At 38.8% G+C, this 26,539-nt stretch overlaps 1 protein-coding gene across 1 annotated transcript; it reads left to right on the top strand.

The window, feature by feature from the left end:
• Positions 1–2,190: 2,190 nt before the first annotated feature.
• Positions 2,191–26,492, top strand: NBN (nibrin). The gene is made up of 16 exons (XM_040083534.2): positions 2,191–2,382; positions 3,938–4,071; positions 5,650–5,795; positions 7,071–7,230; positions 7,643–7,746; positions 12,013–12,130; positions 12,413–12,603; positions 14,025–14,125; positions 15,583–15,718; positions 16,163–16,426; positions 16,686–17,154; positions 18,971–19,042; positions 20,271–20,426; positions 21,418–21,531; positions 22,525–22,574; positions 24,196–26,492. The coding sequence occupies exons 1-16, from the start codon at positions 2,352–2,354 to the stop codon at positions 24,224–24,226; spliced, it is 2,277 nt and encodes a 758-aa protein (XP_039939468.1). The 5' UTR covers positions 2,191–2,351; the 3' UTR covers positions 24,227–26,492.
• Positions 26,493–26,539: the final 47 nt, after the last annotated feature.

Consider the following 26,539-nt stretch of genomic DNA (forward strand, 5'->3'; position numbering starts at 1 on the left):
GTTTGCTAAAATGTTTAAATACTAAAAAGTTTTGGTAGTCCTTGTGCCGGCTTTGTGGATTCGTCACCCAACACCCCTTTCTGCAGAGAACTGTAAGTCAAATGTGGATTGGCCTCTTGCACACCAGGTGAAAGAATCTATATTGGAACAACACAGGGGCACCTTCTCAGCCACTCCCGCCACCCCGGTGCCTCCAGTTCCGGCTGTGGGAGTTGGAGAAGACTTGGTTCAGTCTATCTGCTTCACTGGGCTGGAATTTTATTGCAAATGTCTTACTAAATGCTATTTAAAGGACACTATATAACTATCTTGTTTGGTGGGGGGTTAGGTTTTTGTTGTGGTATCTAAAGGAATTGCTGTGCCCTTTACCCATAGTATGGTGGCCAGTTCTTGTCATGTGTTTTGGGGGGAGAGGAATTGTTGATTAAAGAAATATGAGAAAAAATGTAGCTGCGAATATTAGCTGTCTGCCAATTAGGAATTGAAATGGAGTGGGTAACCTAGGGCCTGATTTGAGGTGACGTTGTGCATTCACAGATCATTCCTGAGCAGCAGAGAGAGGCTCCATTCTGTCTCCTCTGCTCACATCAGCACTGGCTGACTGCTGTGTGAAACAAAGTTTACCAGAAAGATCAGGAGTCTTAATTTAAGTGAACAAGATGAAATGACTGAATGTAATGGTTTTGCACGGCCTGGATTTTGGTACCGGATGACTCCTGTGAGAAGCCGCTCCCGGAGTCAGAGACCCCGGAAGATTCGAACCGGCCTCCTCCTCTGCCCTTGCCCGGCCCCGGTCCCGCCTCTGCCTCTGCCCGGCCCCGCCCCTACCTCTGCCCGGACCCGCCCCGGTCCTTGCCCGGACCGGTCCCTGCCTCTGCCCGGACCCGCCTCAGCCCCTGCCCGGCCCCGCCTCTGCCCCTGCCCGGCCCCACCTCCGCCCAGCCCCGCCTCTGCCCTTGCCCGGCCACGCCCCTGCCCGGCCCCATCTCTGCCCCTGCCCGGCCCCGTCTCTGCCCCTGCCCGGCCCCATCTCAGCCCCTGCCCGGCCCCGCCTCTGCCCCTGCCCGGCCCCACCTCCGCCCAGCCCCGCCTCTGCCCTTGCCCGGCCACGCCCCTGCCCCTGCCCGGCCGCATCTCTGCCCCTGCCCGGCCCCCGCCTCTGCCCTTGACCAACCCCGCCCCCGCCCCCGCCCCTGCTCGAGCCCGCCCCTGCCTCTGCCCGGACCCGCCTCAGCCCTTGACCAACCCCGCCCCTGCCCGGCCCCCCCTCCGCCCGGCCCCGCCTCTGCCCCTTACCGGCCACGCCCCCGCCCCTGCTCGGGCCCGGCCCCGCCTCTGCCTCCGCTTGGCCCCGCCTCTGACCCTTCCCGGCCCCGTCTCTGCCTCTGCCCGGCCCCGCCCCAGTTTCGCCCCTGCCCGGCTCCCGCCCCTGCCCGGCCCCGCCTCTGCCTCTGCCGGGCCCCACCTCTGCTTCTTCTCGGCCCCGGCCCTTGCCCGGCCCCGCCCCCGCCCCTGCCTCCGCCCGGCCCCGGCTCTTCCCGGCCCCGCCTCTGCCCTTGCCCAGCCCCGCCTCCGCCCCTGTCCGGCCCCCCCCGCCCTTGCTCGACCCCGCCCCTGCCTCTGCCCTTCCCCGCCTCGGTCCTTGCCCGGCCCGGCCTCCGCCCCTGCCCGATCCCACCCCAGCCCTTGCCCCGCCCCTGCCTCCGCCGGGCCCCGCCTCTGTCCTTGCCCGGCTCCGCCCCTGCCTCTGCTGGGCCCCGCCTCAGTCCTTGCCCGGCCCGGCCTCCGCCCCTGCCCGGCCCCCGCCCCCGCCCCTACCGCTTCCCGGCCGCGCCTCTGCCCGGCCTCGGCCCCTGCCCGGCCCCGCCTCGGTCCTTGTCCGGCCCCGCCCCCGCCCCTGCCCGCCTCCGCCCCCTGCCCGGCCACGCCCGGACCCCTGCGCGACCCCGCCTCAGTTCCTGCCCGGCCCCGCCCTTGCCCGGCCACGCCCCTGCCCCTGGGCGGCCCCGCCTCTGCTCTTGCCTGGCTCCGCCCGGGCCCTTGCGCAGCTCCGCTTTTGCCCCTGCCCGGCCCCGCCTCCGCCCCTGCCCGGCCCGGCCCGGCCCCGCCTGCGCCCCGCCTCCGCCCCTGCCCGGCCCAGCCGCGCCCCTTTCGCGGCCCCGCCCCACCCCGCGCAGGCGCGCCGCTCCACCGCTGCCGAGGTTGCCCGAGGCCGGTAGGCGGTGCTGCCGGTCGCCGCCCTCCCCTCATTCCGGCCCAGCGCGCGGGATCGCGGCGGCGGATCTCTGCATATTCGCTCTTCGGCCCGTCCTTATCCCAGCTCTCCAGCGGCTGCCGGGCGGACCTCCAGGATGTGGAGGCTGGTGCCCGCCTCGGGAAAAGGTGAGGGAGCGCCAGACGCCGCTGCCGTTCTGTCGGGCTGGGCCCGGGAGCCGCGGGCCCCCTCCCCGCCCCGACCGGCGCCTACGCATGTCCCGGGCGTGCAGGCGCGTTGGCTTCCATAGGGCCGGGCTGGCGTGCCCGTGCTGCTTCGGAACCGTGATGGTCTAGGTCCTCGTCGCTCTGGGCGGTCATCCACGGCGCAGCCTCGGTATTTCTCTGGAACACTGCCGACTACAGCGCCTGTTAAATCTAGCAGGGCTTCTCTTCGAGCCTGTGTGGCATGTCTTAGGGTGCTGCAGGTTAGAGTCCTGCTTTGAATACCTGAGAGTTGAACTCTGAGGCAGCAACCTCAGCAACGATGTTTAAATATTGTGTTGATGTTACAAGGACCAAGTGTTGAACGTCATGGTATCTCTTGCATGCAGAGTTTTGAAACTAAATCGCCCCTGTACTTTTCTTCGTTTTCTTGTCCATAGGAGCTTTAGTAATAGATATCACATAATAAACATACATTTCTTCCTGAGTACTTAAAAGGAACAGAACTAACAACAATTGCATCTGCTCTCTATTTCCTGGTTCACTGGGAGGAAATTTTGGATGTTTGATTTATTTCCTGGTGGATACAGCACCTAATCCCATTGAAATGAACTGGTTTTCCTCTTACTGCCTGGAGAGCTCTTGAGTGAATCAAAACACTCTTCATTCTATTCAAAATGATAATTTCTGCACAGTTCATATTTGGAAAATTATTTTCCAGGGTTGATAACAGGAGTATATCTGTACTTACTTATATTCATCAAGAAACATTTTTGGCTCTGTTGACCAGTGGTAGCACACCTTTGTTTGGGAGAGAGTCAAGCCATTCACTGAGAAACTACCATGGGGTCCAGGTGACAGGTAGAAAGCACAAGCTAAAGCATAAGCATTGGTCAGAGGCTGAACTTACTTAGTATTAATTTGATTTACATGAAGATCTCCTTACATTTGTTAGGAGGACATTTTCCTCTGAACCTCTTAATCAGTTATGGGAATAAATAATGTAACCTCAAAAAATTATGTACGCTTATGAAGATGTTTTAGAAAACCTGTCTTACATTGTGATTTTTTTTTCCTTCAAATTTTACATTTAATCTTTAGGAAAGTAAAAATATATTGTCCTTGACAAAAGCATGCCACCACTTTTGAAACTGCTTTGTTTATCGTAAAGTGTATCCTTTTGTAATAGAGTAAGAGAGCAAGCAAGAAAGAAAGAGGTTTTGTCTGTAAGCTTAATGCATAATTCTAATCAGCCTAATCAGAATCACAGAATTCCGAGACACAGAATATTCTGTGTTGGAAGGGATCCACAAGGATCATTGAGTCCAGTTCTTAAGTGAATGGCACACTGGGGATAGAACCCACAACCTTGGCATTATTAGTATCATGCTCTGACCATAAATGATGCATGGCAAAGCTGAGATGTAGAGGTACTATAAACAGTGTCTCTCCTATGTGCTTCAGGTATTTTGGTGTTTTTTTCTAAATTGGTATTTTTCTGTCTCTTGTTTATTTCCAGGAGAGCCATATCGGCTTTTAAGTGGTGTAGAATATGTTGTTGGACGGAAAAACTGCACAATTTTAATTCAGGATGATCAGTCTATCAGCCGCAGTCATGCAGTTCTGACCGTTAGTCGGCCTGAAACAAGTCCTGTAAGTAACCAGCATTTTACTGCTTTATCAGTGCACTGTGGGCATAATTCAGGCTGCCATGGCCATGCCCACTCTCATTTTGCTCCCACCAGTTTTATGCTTGGAGTAGAACCACTGACAGCCTGTCTTTTTTTTAGGTTTGTTTGCTTTTGTTGAGGAATTTAGTGGCTATGTTTAATAGTCCAAGTTTCTTTTTATCTCAGAGCAAAGATTCAGTAGAAATTTGTATTAAAATAATCATAGCAGGAAAATTATGCAATTAAGTTTCATTACACAGACAAATTTTAGGTTCTGGGAAGTGCTTTAGTTGTTTTACTGCAGACTTAGTTTCTGTTTCGTTTCACATCATTAATTCTGTATTTGCTTAGGGCACAGAAAAGAAAAATGTACCAAGGAGAATTAGCAATCAGCTATTTACTGTGACTAAGTGTTGTGACATCTCTGAATGTTTTGAAGCCAGTCAGCAGAAATTTCATTTTTGTAACCTTATGTAGTGTTAAAATAAAATATGTAAAATATATTTATCCTTTTAATACTGCGACTATTGAGTGAGTCCAGTGGAGGGCTATGAACATAATGAGGGGACTGGAGCACCTCTGTTGTGAGGAAAGGCTGAGGGATCTGGGCTTGCTGAGCTTCAAGAGAAGATGACTGAGAAGGACCTCATCAATGTCTATCAGTAGGTGGGAGGGTGTCAGGAGGATGGAGCCAGGCTCTTCTTGGTGCTGCCAAACAATAGGACAAAAGACAATGACAGAAACTGAAACACAGAAAGTTTCGCCTGAACGTGAATAAGAACTTTACTGTGAGAGTGACTCAGCACTGGAACAGAGTGCCCAGAGAGGCTGTGGAGTCTCTGTCTCTGGAGATAGTCCAAAGGAGCCTGGAGACAATCCTGAGTAGCGTGCTATGAGGAAACCTGCTTCAACAGGCAGGTTGGATTAGATCACTTCCAGTGGTCCTTCCCAACCTTACCCATTCTGTGAAATCGCATATAACTGCATGGCAGACTTTCATAAAAATAAGCTGTCAGTGTTCTCATTGGCTTGTGAACCACTCTGGAAATCTGACAGTATCTAACCTCTTCTCAGGAGATGCTGGTGTTTCCCATGTCCTGCAGTTTGGGGAAGACTAGCATTCATCATGGAAGGGAGTGCAAGAAAGTGCCCTCAAGTGACCTTAGGCTTTTACTTACTATTCAGCCCAATGCCCAGGATAGAACTGAGTTGTAGGTCAAAACATAATAAATCTCAGAGCCTTGCTAAATTGCAGTAGCTCAGGCTATGGGCCAAGAAATGACTGCCATGCAGTCTCCAGAAAAATGAAGTGTAATCTCCAAAAAGACTGAGTGTAAGAAGTACAAAAGTTCTAAAGCTAAAAACATGTATATTTTCTTTATAGTGAAAAACAGAAGATAAATAATTGCATATAGCAAGCCTCATTGTCCAAAGTCTTTATTTAAGATGGTGTTTTGCTTCTCATTTATCCATTGCTTTGATCCACAATGATAGTAACTTGTTTCTGATAAAGCTGTCTCATTCTGATAAACTATAATGGCTTATTTATGTTTATTTTCAGAGTCAATCTCACTCTGTACCTATCTTAACAGTAAGAGATACATCTAAGTATGGTACCTTCGTTAATGGATCAAAACTCAATGGTGCTTCTGTGTCTTTACAATCTGGTGACAGAATCAACTTTGGAGTCTTTGAGAGCAAGTTTAGGTAAGTGATTTGATTATAACATATCAAGTAGAAAATTAATTTTTTAGAAGAGTATTTAAGCACATCATACTACTTTGCAAGTGATACAGCAATTATGAGTTTTTAGAAAGCAAAGGAGGTGAGTATTATTTTGCCTGTGTTCCACACCTGCTTCTGAAATAGTTTCCATTATATTTTTACATATTTTATTTTGACACTAGGAGATTAAAATTGTAGATAAGAAGGCATTGGCATTTTAGAAGACATGTCGTGCAGTGAGTATTTTCAGGCTCTCTTAGGCAAAGAACAAAATCCTACACCAAATGAGAAGAAGGGAGAAGGATTTAGAGTTTGTCAGAGCCCTTGTTAGCTGTTCATAATGTAATGAGAAAAGAACTCAGGTTGCAGGAGGATGTGAACCCAGCTTGATACTTTTTTCCAAATTTAACATGGTAGCCAGTGCTGTTTATTTATTGGAAGCACTTGGAAATGGAAGCATTGGAAATGAAGTAGCAGATAAATAGAAAGTCTTGTGACCATTAAAATCAATGTTAAAGTAGCCAGAAGGTGGCTTTGTGCCTTAAAATTTTATTCAGTTTTATCAGTACTGCTGGTATTATTTATTGTTAGGAAAAGCTTGGCGTTCTCCTCCAATGGCTACAACAAATTATTTTTTTATATTTTAGGTAAACATACCTGACCCATGATACAGGAATCATCACGAGACTGTATACATAATGGCTGTTCTACTAGAAAGTCTACAAAGTAGAAAGAAATTTAATCTAAAAATGAAATAATATCATTTGATATGGAGGATCTAAAATACATATAAAGGCTTATGATCAAAGATAATGGAAATGTTAGGAAACTGTTACTTGAAATTTCACTTTATGACAGTTGTATTTTTAAGTATTGGTCTGTTGGTGGCCTCCCATGTTGAACATACTTTTGTTTTTGGAGGCACTCACTCAAATTTCTTTTGATAATCCCATATCTTGCACTATTCTTGAAGCACTAATTCTGTGTGATGTCTGTAAAAGAGCCACAGGTCCATAGAAATATTTCAGACATCAGGTCAAGTTGTCAGTAATTTTTCTGAATAAAAATTAGTATGTTGTTTCTTCAGGAAATTTTAAAGCAGGAGGATTTTACTTTGATCTAGATTAGAGTGTGGGTTTTTTATTTTTTTTCCTTCAGATTTCTGTGAGATACAAATGTGATAGTTAAATCAGCTCTGGTCATCATAATGATTGGCTGAATTAACTTAAGCAACTCTCTTTTACTTGTTCTTTGCAGAGTGGAATATGAGCCTTTGGTTGTCTGTTCCTCATGTTTAGATGTAACTCAGAAAAATGCTTTAAATCAAGCCATCCAGCAACTAGGAGGCCTTGTAGTGAATGAATGGACAAAAGAGTGTACCCACCTTGTAATGGTATCAGTAAAAGTTACTGTTAAGGTATGTTGAGCTTTTGCCTGTTGACAGCATTGCTTTGCAGTTTTCCCATAAATGCTAATTAAATTCTAAACCCATTCAAGATTTTTCTTCTCTACAAAACTGTAGTCAACTCTTTTTTTTCCAAGTCAAGATGTGTATGTCAACAGGAGGTTGAAGGGAAAGAAAACAAAAAAAGCCAGTTTTGAAGACTTAGTGATTTTTATCAGTTGCCTTCTACATTTTCATAATTTTAATCAAGACACTAATTAAAAGCTAGGCTGTTAGAAGCAAAACAATCCTAGAAACACGAATCAGTATTGTTTTATTTGTTTGGTATTTTACACATCTTAGATCTTAAAAAGCTAATCTCAGTTGAACCATATTCTATTTGAACTTTTTCTATGCAGTAAATATGTACTTTCTGTTTTTTCAGACTATATGTGCTTTGATTTGTGCTCGACCAATTATAAAACCAGAGTTTTTTTCTGAATTAATCAGAGCTATTCAGTCCAGGCAACAGTTGCCAAATCATGAAAGGTAAGTTGCCAAATCATCGTGTTTACTGTGTTGCAGAATGAAATTTATGGGAGTTAGATTATCAAATAACTACACATTTATATGATAATTTTTGACATAATATGCAATTCACAGTAATTTTATTTGTGGAAGAATGCTTAATATTATGATTAACAGTTTAGTATTCCAGCAATTATATTGTTCTCATCCCTAGAGTTATAAAATGAGCTCTGGAATTGACTCTATGCTTAGAGGTGTTACTGTCCCTAAAAAGGAACTTTTTTTGTTGATATTTATATGTTGCTTCGTACACTTCTGGGAATTGACACATAAAAATAAAGAAGTTACACTTTTATAAAAGAAATTGTATCAAGTTTATTTCATTATGTTTTTTCCCAGTGTGCTGTTAGTTACTGAGTTTACGGTAAACTTTGGTCAGAACAGAGTTAAACTGACCATTGAATTCTCTGAAATAGAAGAGGTTTTTAATTATCTTTTGAGAGATGAAACGAGACTAATGTGCATTGGCCTTCACTAAATGAGAATAAAATATTCATTGTTTTCATGGTTAAATTAACTTCAAAAGGGAATTCTTAATTTGGAATAAATAATTGCTGCAGAATAGCTCTTCTGGCTATTTTCTTGATGTGAGAAAATGTAAAATAGTCCGAATATTGTATGTGATAATTTCATCTGAGCCCATATTGCTACTCATTTTTCCTTGAAAAGGGAGACTTTTGTGTTCTGTTTTGGGGTGGTCGTTGTTGCTTTTTTATTGTATGAACACATGGTTTCTACAGGTGGGAAATTCCCACTGTGTATATACATTCATATGTGCATAAATATGCATATATCTTAGGAAATGGCAATTTATTTTCTTTAGTAGGTGTAGTAGAATATGGTAGTAGCGTTGGGAGAATAGTTTGAACACTGAAGCTGGGTTGATACTAAAAAAACTTCTGGTGCACACATGGAAATAGAAAAAAAAAAACCCGAGCAGATTCACAATGGGCAGTGCTTGATATGTGGCAAAATATATTTCACAGAACATGACACTACTTAGTTAGAAAAATACAGAAGAATACTGATACCAGTCTGGAGCAATTGGTAGGAGTTACTCCTTGGTTTCTAGACACTGCATTACATTAGCAGGATTTATGTAAAATCTCAAATCTGTCATCTGTGAGTGGAGAACTCATTTGTTCTTCAGTTTCAGAAGAAAAGGAGAATCTGAATGAATTGTAATTTTCCTTTCTACTTAAACTTCTGCATTGCTTTCTGAGGATGTAAGAAAACTAAACAAACTATTTAGAACTCTCTGAAATACTTTTCTGGAATTCTGGAAGATTTTTTTTTTTCTTTTGTAGTACAGATCATACAAGCCATCAAAAGCTAGTGATTGGTTGTGCAACTTGAAATTTGTTTGGTTGAGTATTACCTGGTGGTAATGCTGCTGTTCCTGTCTGTTACAGGAACAAGTAAAAAGTGTCTTTGTCTTGCAAACAGGGTGTGTGTCCATTTAATACAAAAGTGACAGTATAATTGGCTTTTAAGTGCTCCCTGAAAAAGAAGCAGATGGATATGTTTACCTTTCTGAAATATTTTTGCTCAATTTTAAGATGCTGAGAGGACCTGAACTGGCTAAAAGGTGGTGTCACTAGCAGTATACACATTATGTAGCTTTCAAAGAGTGTTCTGCATCAAGCTAAATGAAACAGCTGATGTAATACACAGATCTATGTTTAAAATAATTGCTGTATTTTAAATAGGCCATGTTTTTGAGATGTAGCTTGTGGGAACATGCTGAAAATTTACTTAGCAGCTATTTTCATTAAATTTCCAGAAATATTTCTAACTCTGACTGGGAATCTCTATATTGTGCATTGCAGATAGAGCTGACCTGAGCTGGTATAGCCACAGGATACCAGACAACTTGGGTTAATACTGGTTTGGGTATGAAACAGGAAACAGAGATGGCAATACTGTATGATACTGTTAATTAAATCTTTACTCTTATTGTAGAGCTGGTGCCTTGCAAAAAATCTAGGGATACATTGTCTTAAAGTTAAAAAAAAAAAATAATTAAAGCGTGGGGGTTTTTTTGTTGATAGTAAGACTTCATGTCATGGCAAACCTGCAGTTCCCATATGAATGTGTGAGTTCAGACTTGAGTCTTTTTATGGTGTTACCCCAGTCCTCTGGTATTCTCTGACAACCTATGCAAGGAAGAACAATAACCAAAGATTTCACAAATGGCTGTATGAGTGCAGTTCTTTATGAAATAATTTGTTTTATTACTGCAGTCCAGTGTGAATAATGCAGGGCTTTAAAAGGAAGAAAAGTAATAGAGTTTTTAACAGAAGCTCACCAAGAATCAAAATCTATTTCTTGAGAGATTCAAAGCTGTAGAGGATCTTTTCTGGATAATGGTGTTACTATTAAAAGCTTATGAGGCCAAATATGAGGAACACTTAAGAATCCTGACTGCAAAATACTGTTGCTTTTTGAGCCTAGATCACCACTGGATAAGAGTTTCTAAGGAAAATCAATGGTTGTTTTTTGTGTGGGGTTTTTGTTTGTTTGTTTGTTTGTTCGGGTTTTTTTGGTTTGGGGAGGAGGCATTGGTGGTTTTTTGGAGGGGGTGGGGGGTGGGTTTTTGAGCCAATCATCCATTAAAGTTGTTTGCTGAAATTAAAAAATAGAGATTTTTAAATATATTTATGAAGAACCTATAACCCAGTTTCAAAGTAGCGAAAACTGTTTGGCTTTTGCTTATCCTTTCATATTTAAAGATTACTTAGTCTGTTATATTTATCGTAGGTTAATAACTGTCTGTATGGGAACTGCTATCAGAAGTCTTCTGGCATAATAACTAAAGTCTGAATGACCCTATTTTGACTTCAAATTAGTAGGCGTTATCATATCTATTCAGTTTCATTGCAACAATACTTTTGTAAACAGACTTGAACAGGCTGCTGAAATAGATCAAATACCTCTCAAAACTGGTGTGATTTAGGTTCCTTAATTTTCCTTGTATACATAAAGTTGGAAGAATTGATTGTGAAGAACACATAAGAATGGAGATTATATAAAAGCACCTGTAACTATATAGCACATTTTAGCCTATCATAATTGAATTGCTTATTTGGGTGAAGTAGAATATTTATGATCTTCTTTTTATATTCAGCTTGAAATATACGAATGTTCACAGTGTTTGAGGGATGTTTTTCTGTTTACAGGTGCTTGATTTTTTCCCAAAACATCAATATTTCAGCATTTTTTATGTTTTTTCCTTAGAATCTGCCAATCATTGCTGTTGAACTGAATTTGTTGGTGCATTTCAGCATCTTATTTTTCCTGCATAGTAGTAAGAAAAGGATACATAATCAGCAGTCAGACTAAAGATAAATAGTTCTGTGATCAGCCAAACTATGCACATAAACAGCTGTTTGGGTACAGATGTGATATAGTTTGGCTAAAATTGACTTACAGTTTCCCTTCTTTCTGACATGTGCCTTCACCTTGCTCTGTCAGAACTGCTGTAGCAGTGAATATGTGGCTCAAAGATCTTGTAAGTATCCTGAAATTATTCGTTAGATGCACGTCCTAACTCCAGAGGCTTTTTTTGCTCTGGGCAGGCCATCATTAACTGGAGCTGAAGTCACAGGCTGTGACAAAATTTAGGGCTTCAGGGTAGGATTTTATTTTTGCTTAATATATTTCCCAGCTAAACTCCTGCTCACTTTACCTGTACTGGACAAAATAATAGAGAATCTACAGAGTGAATCCCTTCAATTCTCTATCACACCAGCAAGGGAAGTGTACTTGTCTGCTGTCATATTACAGGCTGTTCTTGAGTGTGGTGGTACACAGTTTCTTGACACAGTAGAAGAGAATGAGGGGTGACTGTCCCCACACTGAGGGTAGAGGAAGCAGGAGGACTAATTTTGTGTGGAGTTTTACTATTAGGTAGAGTAAATGCAGAATAAAGTTGCAGTCCCTTTTGTCAGTATTGTTAGTAAGAATGTGGATATGTGTGAAGCAGTTTGGTTGAATGCATTCCTAAAAGTGTTTTCTTAGTTACTGAAGTAGAAAGTGTTGGTCTGATCTTTGATGTCAAGAAATTAGGGGCTCTGTTTAACAGTCTCTTAAAAATTATTTATATAAATAGTTTTAATAGAAAAATGCAGGATTTTAACTTCAGAACTTTACTCTAAAACAGAAAGGACTATGAGTCAGTACTGATAAGCTAATCTGAATTTTTACTTTCATTTTCTGTTCTTGCAGCTTTTATCCTCCCGTTGATGAGCCTTCCATTGTCAGTGAAAACCTGGATTTATCTGAGCGTCATGAAAGGAAAAAAATATTCAGTGGAAAAACTTTTGTATTTCTAACTGCCAGGCAGGTAATTAGGCTTTACATTGCAAAAATATTGCAGGGGTAACTAAGTATGGATTTGTTCTCTCTGAAACCACACTCGTTCTGGGTTCACCCGGAAAGAAGGATTCCTATATATTTATCCTACAGTGCAGTGACCTAAGCAAGATAAAATGTAGAGGAAGAACAGAAGATAGTACATCTGCAGTAGTGCATCAGTGAGAAGCACTATGCTGATAGTTCTATATTCTGATACCTATAAACTAACTGCATTCTAAGATTTTTTTTATTATTTGCATTCTCTTTTTAGCACAAGAAACTGGGTCCAGCAGTTGTTCTTGGAGGAGGGGAAGTAAAGTTGATGACAGAAGGAAGAAAAGAAATGCCTTTACTACTGTCTCCTGAAGTTTGTGTAGTTGATGTGGGTTTGACAAACTCTCAGATCTCAGGATCTGACTCTATGACAAACCGGACTGATTCCATTCTGCCTGTCTTGGAAAGGTGCAGCATTGTTCTCTTGTACAGCGGTAGGGTAATCTCAGAACTTCTACAGAGACTTGGTCATGGTGTTTACATACATATTCAAGGAGGTTGCTTATAAAGAGGGCATTTTTTTATTGTTCTAAGTATTTAGGAGCTGGGAGCTGGGGTCGTTTAGCCTGGAGAAAAGGAGACTCAGAGGTGACCTTATCACTCTCTACAACTTTCTGAAGGGTGGTTGCAGCGAGGTGGGGGTTGGTCTCTTTCTCCAGGCAGCAACTGACAGAACGAGAGGACACAGTCTCAATCTGCGCCAATGTTGGATAGGAAAAAGTTTTTTACAGAAAGGGTGATAAGGTACTGGAATGGTTTGCCCGGGGAAGTGGTGGAGTCACCATCTCTGGATGTGTGTAAAAACAGACTGGATGTGGCACTCGGTGCCATGGTTTAGTTGAGGTGTTGGGCATGGGTTGGACTCGATGATCTTTATTGTCTCTTCCAACCTAGTGATTCTGTGATTCCGTAATTCTGTATTTAGCAGAGTTACTAAAACTTCTTGAAGCAGTAAAGAAAGAACTTGACAGTGAGGATTTGATGGAATTTTGTTTTCTTCTCTTTTTTTTATTTTTAGTAAAACTCATTTCTACAGAAGTTCATTGTAATGAAGCTGCTTTAAAATTACAGAGAGCAAGTAGTTTCTCTTCTACTATTTAAAAGAAGTTAAAATGAATATATTCTAAGAATTCAAAATAGATAATTTATGATATTTCACTGATTATATGTATTTCATCAAAAGGAGATGAGATGGCACCTTTAGGTCATGTGGTTCATTGTTGTGTAATTTTTTGTATAGAGGAGTTTTGAAGAACAGCTTCTGTTTAATAAAAATTAGTTTTTGTCTTGCTGGTAGGTTTTGTTTGAGAGGGCAGACTGCATTATAACATTATAGATGTTAGTATTATCATGATGTCATTTTATTAAAACAACGAAACAAAATCTCAATCCTTAACACGTAAACCTAGTTCCCCTAATTTTTCCTGCTAAGTAGAGAAGGCAGTAATCAATCTCTCCTTATGACTTTGAAGATTGCAAAGGGAAGGGTGCCTAACTTGTAAGCAGTGGTCAAATCTTTCAAGTCTCTTTTCACACGTTTTTGAATCAGAGGTAGGGCATAATTGTTTAAGCGCCTGAAGCTCAGGAAAGGAGAGATGTATTGGCCAGTGGGTACAGCAGCAGGAAACAGGGGAGTTAATACCTGTACGACAGGGCTAAAATCAAGGATAATTGTGCTGACTTAGTCTGTTGGGAAAAACTGTAGTGTAGACTGATTTTTTTTTTTGAGGAATGGAATATTTTGTACTTTGCTCTACCTGTGCACATTTGCTTGTTTGTCTTTGAATCTGTACTGAATTTATTTTTGTTTTTAATTTTTATATTAACAGCAAGAATCTTAGGGCTATTCCCGAGGCAGAAATTGGATTGGCAGTTATCTTCATGTCCACGGAAAAATACTGCAATCCTCAAAAGCAGCCTGCTTCCAAAGGTAATTGGATGAAGGGTAGTAATAAGTTAACAGCCTCAAAGAGGCAGTATTTCTTTTTATGTAGGAGCATCAGTTATGATGTTTCTACTTGTTCTGTTTTGCAAGACCACTAAAAAAGAGTGACTTTCTATGAAAAATGTATATGACTCCAGAGGTAATTGGTTTTTAATGGTTGTGCAGTAAATTGCAATGAAAATTATATGACTCTTAGATGTAAATAAAAAAGTAGATCTAAAACTAGCCTAAAAGGCAAACACATGGAACAGTGACCTTGAAAGGAAAGGTACTTAAAAACACTGAAGTTATCTTTTTTAGTGACCACTGAATTCATATGTATATGGCTGTTTGAATTCCATGCTATTCTGTCTTTTATAAAAGACTGGGATAATGGGGAAGTAAAAGATGAATCTCAGAAATCAAGAGAATTAAGAATGGAAATAATTTGTTAAGGCTTGCTTTTTTTTTTCTTGTTTGCCCTTTACACAAAACAGAATTTGCTTTAGGAAAATACAATCGCCTCCCACATAATTCAAAACTGAAAATAATCTTTCCATAAATTAAGACAATAAGAGATGATTGCCACATTTGCTGAAGTAGTAGTTTGGGAGTAGTTGTTCCAAGTCTTGACTTGAAGCTTGTATTTGCTAATGCAGTAATAATTAATGTCTTTGAGAGACAGAGGGAGGTTTTGTTTGTCTAATTCTTTCTTCATGCCTCTTCATGTTATTCTATATTTGTTGCTCTGTAATTTTCAAATTATGTTTTAGAGATTCTGCTTTGTTCTACAAAATGTTGTATCAGGTGGAAAACCCTACCATTATTTAAAAAATCAAAGAAAAAAAACCTCACAAATTTGTCTTTACATGTAGGAACATTACTTACTTGAAAATATATTTGAGTAGAGAATGACATATATGCAGTACTGGTAGAGATGGTGATTCTTGTTTCCATTCTGAATGATTCAACTGGATAAAAGTTGTCTGAAATTGTGAAAACAGACTCTACAGCAGAGTTTAAAGGGAGCAGTGTTTAAAATTGAAAAACTTGTATCTATATAAGGTCATCTATAGAGGTCATCATAAAGGAGTAAATATAAAGAATTTTTACATTGCGTGATACATATTTTATTTTTTGCTTAAAATATATACCACATGATTTTTTAAGTAGGTTATGTACATGCTGGTATATGATTTCCCATTATGCTTCATTTTTATTTAAGCAGAATAACATTACTTCATTAGTAGAATATTTAAATCTGAATTCCAGAATATGGTCCTTTAGAACTATTTCTGTCAGGTTTTTTTATTAATAAATCTGCCTATTTTTTAATTAAAACTGCTTTAAGATAATTTTACAAAGATCTCACATGATCTGGTAGTAATGTGTGATAGCATATGCAAAGAAACAGAGATTTGATATTAACCTTCTAATTCTTCTCTTGTGTTGGTGTCTTGCAGCTGTAGGTGAAAGTTCTCCCACATCAGCTGCCGTAGGCGGAGCCATTTCCCAGAGTCTGGCTGTGGATGAAACCATAATGCCAACTGCTGCAGATAGCAACAGCTTGTACGTAGCTGATACGGAAGAGCACACATGGTAAAGTATTCATGGAAATTTCAAAGCTAGTACTTGCAGATAAAGCAGTCTTTTGTGGCGGAGGAACTGTATCATTGCCATGGGGAAAGATATACAGGGTTAGAAATGCCATTCACTAAATTACTGTCACTTGTCTGCAGTGAGATAATTTCTGCTTCTGAGTACTAGATTACAGAAAGCATCCCGTAGGATTTAGATGACTTTCAAATGCACATGTAGATACTGCATATCTGTCTTGACTGTCTGAAGTATTAAAAATTTTCAAGCCATTTCACAATTATAAAATTTTATTGATCGTAGCAGATTTTACAGTTCGCTTTTAGCACATTGTTTATAAATTTATTGTAAGTACAGGCATAGCTTTTAAACAAGTGAATCTCTGATTCGGTGTGTCTCTGGTAACCTCCTGTGTGTCATTTAGTATTTCTTTTCTCTCTAATCTAGTATGGAGATAGAGAATACTTCCCAGGTGCATAGACAAAGGAAAATGGCTTTCCAGGATGCAACTGCCATAAAAAAACCCAGTGGCACAAGTGGCAGTGTAAGTGCAGGAACATCAGTACCTAGAGGGAACAGAACATCTGGTTTCAGCCAAAGAAGTCAGCCTGTCTCACCACCTAAAATTTCAGAAGCTGGCAAACCTCGTGAGAGTGCTTCACGTCACCAGTCAAACTCAATTACAAATTACTTCCAGGTTTCTAGAAAAAGGTACATTGAAATGTTCTTGACATTACTTCCCTTATTGGTATGTTCATGCCATTTCTGGAAAATTTTAACTCAAGCAATGTACTTTAAATTTGACACAAACTTAAAAAGGTAATTTTTGGATCAAATTCCTAGAATGGAAGGTTTTTCCTCAAGGGTACTTTAAATTTCACAATGCATTCCCTAAAATCCCAGAAGCTGTTACGTTGTCGGTACAGTTAATCATACTCAAAAATGTTTTTGTAATTTCTCTCTTTTGTAGGGAAAGATCTGAAGAAGAAGAAACATCTGTACCCAAACTAGCAAAATTGGAGGAAAGGTCATCACCTCTTCCCAAGTGCACTGAATCCACAGCTTTGTTGATCTGCAACAGTGAAACTAAACAGTATCAAAAGAAAAATAATATCCTGGACCCAAACCCAAATTTTGCAGAAGACATGGGTATAGAGCTTATGAGAGAAAGTGTCAAACTATCAAGTGATAGAACAGACACTAAAACCACCTCTAGTGAAAATCATACAACAAAAAAGAGAAAGGAATTAGATGATTTATCTGAAGATACAGAAGCATTAGAAATTGTGTTTGAAAGCAGAGATACAGACTGGGAAGATCAAATGGCAGATCATGACCAGGAAGCTCAAGGAAATACACGAAAAAAACTATGTTTAGAAGCCAAAGGAAGCAGGATTCAAGAAGTGAATGTAAATCAGAGAGAGGAGAATAAAGTGTTGGTAAGGTTTATATTCTTCTCATGTGCCTAATCTTGAAATTTTTGACTTTGTTAGAAGGATGCAGTTAGTTCCTTTAAGGAGAAGGCTGCCTGCATACAGGAAGTGGCTTTGTAAAATTTGCTTAAATCTCGTACATCAGAGTTCAGAATGATTCATGTTTTACATGTTAACATTACGGTTTTACATGTACCTAAATGGTTTTTTCATTCTTCTGGGCATTTTTTTCTTTGTGAATTGAAAGCTACTTGTATTCTGAACTTTTCTCTTTTTTTTTAAACTTCATATACTGTATGTAGTATAGGAGAATATATTCCTGTTCCAAGAAAATCTTCTCATATTACTTGCTGCTGTGTTAATTATAATGTTGTTATTTATTCTAAGATAATACTCAATCATCATTATGTAATTAATTTTCTAAAGAAAATTCTAGTTGCCCTGTTGAATACTGCAGTAGTGTTCAACATCTTTTAAGTCAAAGTATTTTGATATAGAGTGAAAGATTATTAAAATTCCTGTATGAGTAATTTTAAAACAAAACCAACAAAAACAACAGGAAAACCAAAATGCAGTTTGTGTCATCATGGTTATTTTTCTGGTTTTGTTCTTGACACTAAGGAAATTTTCTAAGAGATATAAAGAAAACAACAAGTTGATTTATTTAAAATATATATTTTAATGCTTACTGTCCAGTCCATTTACAGTGTAGGCAGTGTTTAAGTATTTAAAAGTTTGAATGCATGATTAACTGGAATTTGCAAGATTCCTTGGACCATGTAAGAATTAGTAGTAGCCTGTGCATCCTTAGGTCAAAGCAGCTTGACACCTTGTGCTGCTGGCAAAGTGTGAACTTCATGATAATTCTTTTTTTGTGTGTGTGTATTATTAACAGGCAAACTTTAAAAGACAAGTCCTATAATTTAGAGAATTTATTTTCTTGCTTTTTATACCATCAGCAAGTAGGTACTTTTTATTAGGTCTGACCATACTTACAGGCTAAAATTGGTGCTTGGAATAGTCTATTGAATTTTGTTGCTTGGTGCTTGGAAAGTTTTTCTAGTCTAACTCCTTGTCAGGATTCTGAAGGAAAAAAAAAATCTTATGTGCAATTAAACTGGTACTTCAGCAGATACACACTTAAAGATTTTTGCAGAAAAGAAATATTCTCATCATTTTATAATGACCTACTTTATTAATGCAAAATATATCTCCAGTGGACTAGGAAGATTTCATGACAAAGCTCCTCAGGCAAATTTGATAACTATTTTCTGTAAGTATAAATGCATCTTGTGTATCTGGCAAGACAAAGAATGTGAGTAATTGACTCAAAACTTACAGATTTGGTATTTTATCAACCATTGAAAATAATTTATGTAATGCAAATCTGGTTTTAAACTACAGGACATAATCAATGTGCAGAATACTTTCTTGTCTTGGTAATGAAATGTCCTTTCTGCACACATGTACACTTGAAATATGAAATTGAAAATGCTACTTTTTATATTCAAAAGCTTTTACGGTTTTCCAGAACTTGTCAGGACGTTGAAGATTGTACAGATGGGCAAAACTTCCTAGTGTATAATAAAGAAAGAAAAAAACCCAAGTGAACAAATAATAGTGATTTTTTTAATAGAGAAGACCTCCAACAATTGTTACAGTGTGCATAAAATCATAAAACACAGGGCAGTTTCTTTTCTGTCTAAAAATCTATATTGATTTGAATATGTTTATTCTGTCATAAAGAGCAGAAAACAATTTTATGTAATTAAATTCTCATTTCATTTCAGTTTTATATTTAAAATATTTTTTAATCAAACAGAAAGAAGAGGAACTTGGATCAGTTCTAACTTCAGAAATGAAAAGTGATATCAAGCAAGAGTCACCAGTCTTGGTAAGGAGCCAGCTAATTTTAAGTTTGAACAGCAAACTTTAAGAAGCATTACAAAAGCACATCAAAATTTTGCTCTTAAAAACACAGTATTTTTTGAACTTTTTTCAGGGTAAAGGAGGTTTGGAAGATTGTATTCCTTAACATAATTATATGTAGATTTGAGTTGTACAGTCCAGCTTGTGGACTATGAAAAAAAGAGAACTTGTAGTTCATCTGTGTGCTTCTGTAATGAAGCCGCTTGGCATTTGGGTGGATACTTAAGGTGACTGAAACTACATGTAATTGTATTTAATTGTATTAAGCCTTCGATGTGCTTAATACTTGTAGTGATGTTTTTCTTAGATTACTACTTAAAGACCTGCCAAGGATATAATCTTGTCTGCTCTAAGACCATAACTAGAGTGGAAGAGATGGAGCTTTGGGAGAATAGATGTACTGTACATTGATTAACAGTAGCTAGTGTGCTGATTTTTTGTGGGTGAGATGAAGGAAGGAGAGGAGAATTGCTAGGAGTGGCATTGAGGCAGAGGAATAGGAGACTGGGCTGAATGAAACTGAAATAAGTTCTGAAGAGAGAGAGTGTAGCCAGTCAACAAGGGACAGAATAATACCTTTTTACCTACATACAAAAAACAGCCCCAGAATAGGGAATGCTGAGCAGGTATACCAAAGTGCAGGGTTAGCTCAGATTACAGGACTTTTAGTTATATTTTAGTATAAAACCGTACTACATCTGGGCTGGAGCTGTCCTTGAACATAGTTTAATGTTACTGTGAACTTGTCCTCCTCCTCCCAGACATCCTTTGGAATCCACATAGATGTAGCCCCAGGTACCAAAGTGTGCATGCAGACTTGCTGGCATATGAGCATTCTCATGGACAAGAAAGATTTGATGCATTGATCAAATTCAACTTAAAACCCTACAGCTGGGTATATGTCCGTGGGCTAGAATTGAGCTGAAGATGTTCAACTTTATCTACCATGGAGTATTTAAATTCATATTTAAACACAAGAGAAACAAATTTACCCTATTCATGGTATATAAGAAGGCTGAGAAGTTCATACAGCTTCTTAGCTTGTAGTACTGCTGCTGCTTCCACTCACTGTTTTGTAATCCTAACTTTTGCTTAGCTCTGCTCGCAATTATTTCTCTACAGTTTGTACTGTTAGATATGCTGTACGTCTGTTCACACTCTTGGATGCTTCTTCCTTTTTCTTCCCACATAAGAACCACAGCAATCTGCAAGATGACTCCAGCAATCTTCCTAGCAGGCTTCTGTTGACAGAGTTTAGATCCTTGGTTGTCAGCCATCCAAGACAGAACAGTCATATTCCTGGAAATACCAGCTATGGGGGAAAGAAAAATTTCAAAATGTTCAAAAAGGTTAGTGTGTTTTTTAAATGCTCACAAGATGGCACTATTTAAAAATACCAAAAAGTGTTGCCTTCAGATTGTACAAATATGTTACTAAAGATTTTTTATAAATTGATAAGAACTAAAGAAAGACACAATTTAAATACCATATTATACTGTAAACAGATATTTTGTTAATTGACTGAAGAAGTACCAGGTTGACAAAGGCTAACCTCGTGCCAGATTAGACATTTGTACTCCCTGTTCCAAGCTGTTACTTGGAATAAGTTATTAAGTGATAGCTACCATAACTTCTGGTTGTACTTCCAAAAGCTAGCAATTCCACTTCTCCAAAGACTGTATAGACAGTATATTCAGAATTTTCCGTTTTAACTAATAAATCTTAGATTTCTAAATCGAACTAAATCTACAGCATACAAAAGTAAAGATGATTACTTGCTTGGGTCCAGAAGACAGTTGCAAAATTATTCCTAGTGTTCAATGTAAAAGTACCACTTCAGCCTATATTAAAAATAAAATAATTAATAATATCATATGGTATAAGATGACTAGAAAGGCGTTTCAGTAAAATAACTATGTATGGACTGTGGTTACATAATACTGTTTCCTAGGAGTATGCTCTCATTTTTGGATAATGTTTTAATTTTCTGGTAATATTTTTTTTTCCACCATTTTGTAACAGGTCCTTATGCAGTCTGATAAAAAAATATAAATTGATTTTTATCAAACTCCACTTAATGCACTATGAAATTTATATAGCATATTTAATTTACCGGATGTATTTTTGTTTGTTTCTTTTGGTAAAAGGAAGGAGTTAACAGCTTTCGGTAAATGCTTTTTTGACTCCAGTCAATTTTAAATATGATCTTTGAATGTTATTCAAAGAGAGACTGCCTAACTTTCTTCTGTGATATCTGAATGGGCTTTCTGAATTTGTTAAAATAGATCTTTTACTTGCACTATGCTTGCCTTATAGTTGTAAGAATTTATTGTCCAACAGGTAGCTTACCCTGGGGCAGGACAACTTCCACACATTATTGGAGGATCAGATTTGATTGCTCACCATGCTAAAAAGAATTCAGAGCTAGAAGACTGGTTAAGGCAAGAAGTGGAGGTAAGAAATTATTTTTTAAACATGATCAGATAAAAACTTGACTAATGTAACTGGTCATACCAACCTGTGATCATTACTGGAATACTTCGGGATTTTATTTTTTAAATAAAAGTATAAATAAATAACTAACCTCAGCTGGTTAGTTGTTCACACATGGTCATGGGAGCATGTGCAGTAGTCAGGTTACTGAATGCCAGAGGTCAGTGGTAACACTCATCTGTTTCTGGTTATTTAAATTCATTTTGCATACAACATTCATATAATCAGAAATATTTATATAAAGCAAAATCAGTAACCTAAATGAGGACAGTATTTTGATGAGTAAAATAAGCTCTATGTGACTTGTAAAAATGTGACAGGGAGCTAGAAAGAATTTCTGTTTGGCTAACTGCGCCCAAATGGTTGTACAGAACAGTTGATATTCTACTCTTGAACAGAAAATGCATGAGCAAAACTCTGTTGGAGTATACTAGCGATGTAGTAAGAATAAATTTAATATTTTTTCTTTTGTGCGCATATTTAGATATAAAATTCTTAAGAAAATACGTGGCAGTTCTCTAGCACTTAATGTTTTCTGATAGTTTCCTTAAAAGTACCTGCTGATGAGTCATATTGTTTGCACAGCCTGATTGAGATCCAGTTGCATCAACACTTCTTATCTCATTATCTGAATATAGATAATGCTAATTAAAATTCCCTTTTTACACAAATAACCAGATTAAAAAATTATATTTCTATAATGGTGCTTAAAACACAAAAAACACATTTCTGACCAAAACTGACACCTTTCACAAACCATTCCATTTCATTGGTTGGTAGCAGTGGCTAAATTTGGGTAGTGAAATAACTTGTTTAATGTGAATATGCACTAAATGGAGTACTTAGAGAAAACTTACTTCTTTGGGAAAAACTGTGTTAGTGCATGAATATTGTTTTTCTAGATGGTTCTTTAGAATTATCCTTAACAATCAAATATTAAATAAACTTTTTCAGGAACAGGACCGACAAGCAAGAGAAGAATCACTTGCTGATGATCTCTTTAGGTAAGAGTTTTATGTTTGTACTTAAAAAAATGTGTATTTTTTGCATAACATCTTTTTTTTGGACAAATTTTCATTTTGGAAAAGACTACTTTGAACTATTCTTTTCAAAATTTCGTGTATTCCCATGTATAGAATATAGTCAAAGTGATTCAGCAATTTCTCTGAAAAAACTCTGCACTATTCAGGCTTCATTTAACTTGGAAAATGGGAGGAGGCGAGGTGGAGGAGATAACATGAGAAGACGTTCATGACTGTCTGTCAGCATCTCTGTAGGCAGTCACTGACAGGGTTGAAGCTGCTGTTGTTCTGATACAAGGTTTCCATCATGTATCATCTCTTAATTCTATCTGCTTTATCTCCCCACTCCCCCCCGCCCCTAGAATCCATATCCAGTCCATAGAATCTTCCATAGAATTTGCTGTCCAAAAGACATTTAAGCATTAGAACAAATGTTAAAATGCTATGTCAATAAAATCAAATAAGTATTTTGAGAGTTAATGTAGGGAGCTCATTTTGTTTAGCAGAAACTTTATTACTTTCTGTGTTTTTTATGTGAAGCAACAAGTGACCAGTTGTTTGACTTCTCACCTGTCATGAATTCGACTAACAGCAAAAGTTGTGCATTTAGGTAGAAAAATGTATATGGTGAAGAAGGATTGTTTCTCTGAATCATTATCAAACAAACATGATACTACACAGCAATACATGTTAGAGCCACTCAGAAAATCTTACTGCATTATCAACTTGCTCTGTTCATTAACAGTTAATAAAGGAGCATTTCTTTCAAAGGGTAGAATTTCATTTTTGAAGTCTGAGTTGTATAGCAACAACAGTGACTTCTAATACCTCTCTCGCTATGTGGGGATGTAATCTGGTTCACATTTTCCTCTCTAAGCAAAAGTCTTGATGAGAGAAAGCAGAATTAGTGGAAGTAATTGCCTGGTCATTTGCTTGTAAGTTATTCATGCATGAATAAGAAACACATCAGCATTTCAAAGAAATTACAGGATTTTGGGAAGTGAAGCGCAAATGGAGAAGGCCAAGGGATAGCAATGTCAAGTAGAGTCAAACTATAAGCATATTGCAGTAAATCAGGTAACTAGTATATCCAGAAAGTAGCTCTTCATTTCTAACAGTCAATCAGAAGCTATATAAAGGACAAGGTAGGGCAAGGATCTGCTTTATATAGGAGTAGGAAGCAGCAGAATGGTTTTGTCTGAATGAGTTGTGCCCAAATGTACATCAATGTAAACATACAGGACCCCTTTTCCCTCACTCCTCTTTTGTTTCTTGGTGTCCTTTTCCAGTAAAGAGCTTAGTGTTGGGACATTAAGGCTTGGAGAAGCTTGTTCATGCATCAGATTCAAAGGTTGTAAGTAGTTAAGAAATCTGAAAATTTCACTAAAGGTTATTTTTAGTTCATACACGGGTTCTACCTTATGCATCCTTCAGTCAAATAGTAGTAATTATAGGAGTGTAGTCAGGGAAAGGACTGAACACTGGCCATTCCCTTGTTATGAATATATAATAAAGGTGTTTGCATCTCATTATATATCTGTATAAACTTTGAATATCATCGTTTTACTTATTTGTGACAAATTTGTTGTTGATGTTGTTGCAGATATGATCCGAATGTGAAAAGAAGAAGATAAATTGTGACCTGGATTTACAGTGTTTCTCTGGCAAAACCTGCTTTCTGTTCCTTGGGTTTCCTGGTTACAGTGTCTAAGATGTTCCTATATATAACCATTTGAATATCTCTTATTGTAAGACATGATTTCCAAGTCTTGCTTTTATTAAAGAAAAAGAAAAGTTCTTTTCACTGTTTGGTATTTACAGATTGTGTCATTGTCAAGACCTTCCCATTATTGACTTCAGAGTAGTGTTCAGTAAAATACTGTAGATACTTAGGATTTCATTTTAGACTATTTCTAATGTTTGGTTATTGGTACTATTTTTGGGGGGAAAAAGGAAGTTAGCATCAGGATATTTTTTCTTTTTTCAGAAAGGCTTTATTAATTAGGTGTTTTCAAGGGTGTTGTCTTAAGAACTGAAAATCTATTGAGGCTGAGATGCAACTGGTAATTGATCATGATATGATGATATGATATGAACTTGATTTGATTCATAATGAACCACGTCTCTGTGGTTTGTTGTATAAAGCATATACTATTGTTACTGGTACAGAGTATCTTGGAACTGAAAAAAAAACCCAGCTTCTTTTTCTCTTGCTTAAACATATTTTCATTTACACCTTTAAATCAGTGTGGTCGAGTGCTCATTTGTTAAAACCTACTTCCAAGCCAGACCAAGTCTTAAAGAGCTGTTGCATTCCAATTTGGAATTTTAAATTATATGACACATTTCTTTCTCTCGTGCCTTTACTCTTTGCAATCACTGTGTAAAAATGTGGCCTTCAAAATAGTTCAATTAACAGGAAAAGAAAGCTATGAAACAATTACCTGTTTGTGGATTAGGAGAGCTCATCTTAATGATCTGAGAACTTGCAATTTGTGAAATTCCCCTGGGAGTACAGTGTTAAAAACTTTCCAGACTTCCTGCTCAGCTGTATGAAGCCATCACATACAGATGAAGATGGACAGTAGCTCTCTTGCATCCTATTTCAAGAGGGAGGATCTCCTTCCTCATGTGAGGAAGTAATCTGGTTTATATAATTGAATTGACACAAAAGTACCCCTCTGCCAAGAGCTCTGAGCGTATGAGCAAGATGGGCTGCACCATTTGAAGCTGCTCCGTTGTGTATCAGATCTAAAGAACAGCATTGCAAGATCTGTGTGTGTCAGGGTAGCAGATGTGCTGAAGTCAATCATGGTTACAACATGCAGAAAATATTTGGCCTTCCAAAGCCAGTGTTTTCTTAGGTCTGTCTTGGCATCTTCTTGCTGGTCAGCAATGTCCATTGTGATACACAAAGTGCAGCCCAATACTTCAGAGCTCTGCAAAAGCTGTGAGAGTGTTTGCATCAGGGCACATCAACTCTAATCCACCAAACACCTTTAAAAAGACTGTTCTTGAGCAGTTGAAATTCTTTTTGGAGGAGGGGTACTGACTGTTCCACCCGCAGCTGAGTTTTTCTGCTATCACTGAGAATTACCAGGTTTTCTGGCTGGTTCTACTGGTTCGACAGAGTTCTTGTAGATTGCTAAGGTTTTTGATTGTTGTTACTAAATTCGAGAAAATAAGTTGGATAGTAGAGTATCAATGGACAAGATTCTTCAAGATTCTTCAAAAAGGTTGTATTTACAGTTGTTAAAAACAGCTGGAGAATTTCTGAGGTGAAGGGACAAAACACACAATGTAAGGGGGCCTTCTACAAGAAAGTAAAGGCTAAATTCTTTGCTGCTCAGACTGCAATCTGCTAGGGGCTCAAGCAACCCTGGCTGTATAGCTGAAAGCGCTCTTTTTGTTCATGTTTTATGATTTAGGGCTCATCAAATCCAGTTTCCCAGGCAGCCGACTTTATCAGTTTTGATACTTTTTTTTTTCAAATTTAGTATGTAAGAGTTGTGGGTCCTTTTCAGCTCAGAATATTCTAGGATTCCACCTTGAGGATGCCTAGTAGGTGATATAGTTTGGTTTGTAATTCAGTTTTAGCTGCTGTCCAGTTGATGAAAACCCTGCACGTTAGTGCACCTGAGCTTCTGCTACTTCAGTATGAAATTAGACTGCATTAAAAAGCTTAGACACACAAACCCCTTAACCATGGCTTGAATTGTAACACCAAACTCATACAAGAAGTCCTGTTCATTATTCTGAAGTCTTCCTTCCATTTTAAGTTATTTTTGGCATGATTTTCACCTGAGGACATTAGAGGTAACATTCTTGTTGACTTACTGGTTTGGCCTTCTGTTACTGAAGTTTCTGAGGTAGATGATAAAGGACGATTACATGATTCAATAAATTTGAATATCCAGTAAATTACATCAGTATCTGCCTTATCCCTG

Source organism: Hirundo rustica, chromosome 1, assembly GCF_015227805.2.
Source record: "Hirundo rustica isolate bHirRus1 chromosome 1, bHirRus1.pri.v3, whole genome shotgun sequence".
Lineage (NCBI taxonomy): Eukaryota > Metazoa > Chordata > Aves > Passeriformes > Hirundinidae > Hirundo > Hirundo rustica.

Bases quoted from the DNA above. Each gene is read 5' to 3' on its own strand.
- NBN (XM_040083534.2), top strand. From the start codon at position 2,352: ATGTGGAGGCTGGTGCCCGCCTCGGGAAAAG. The intron at 2,383-3,937 runs GTGAGGGAGCGC...GTTTATTTCCAG, and splicing joins GGTGCCCGCCTCGGGAAAAG to GAGAGCCATATCGGCTTTTA. The intron at 21,532-22,524 runs GTAAGAAATTAT...AAACTTTTTCAG, and splicing joins GGTTAAGGCAAGAAGTGGAG to GAACAGGACCGACAAGCAAG.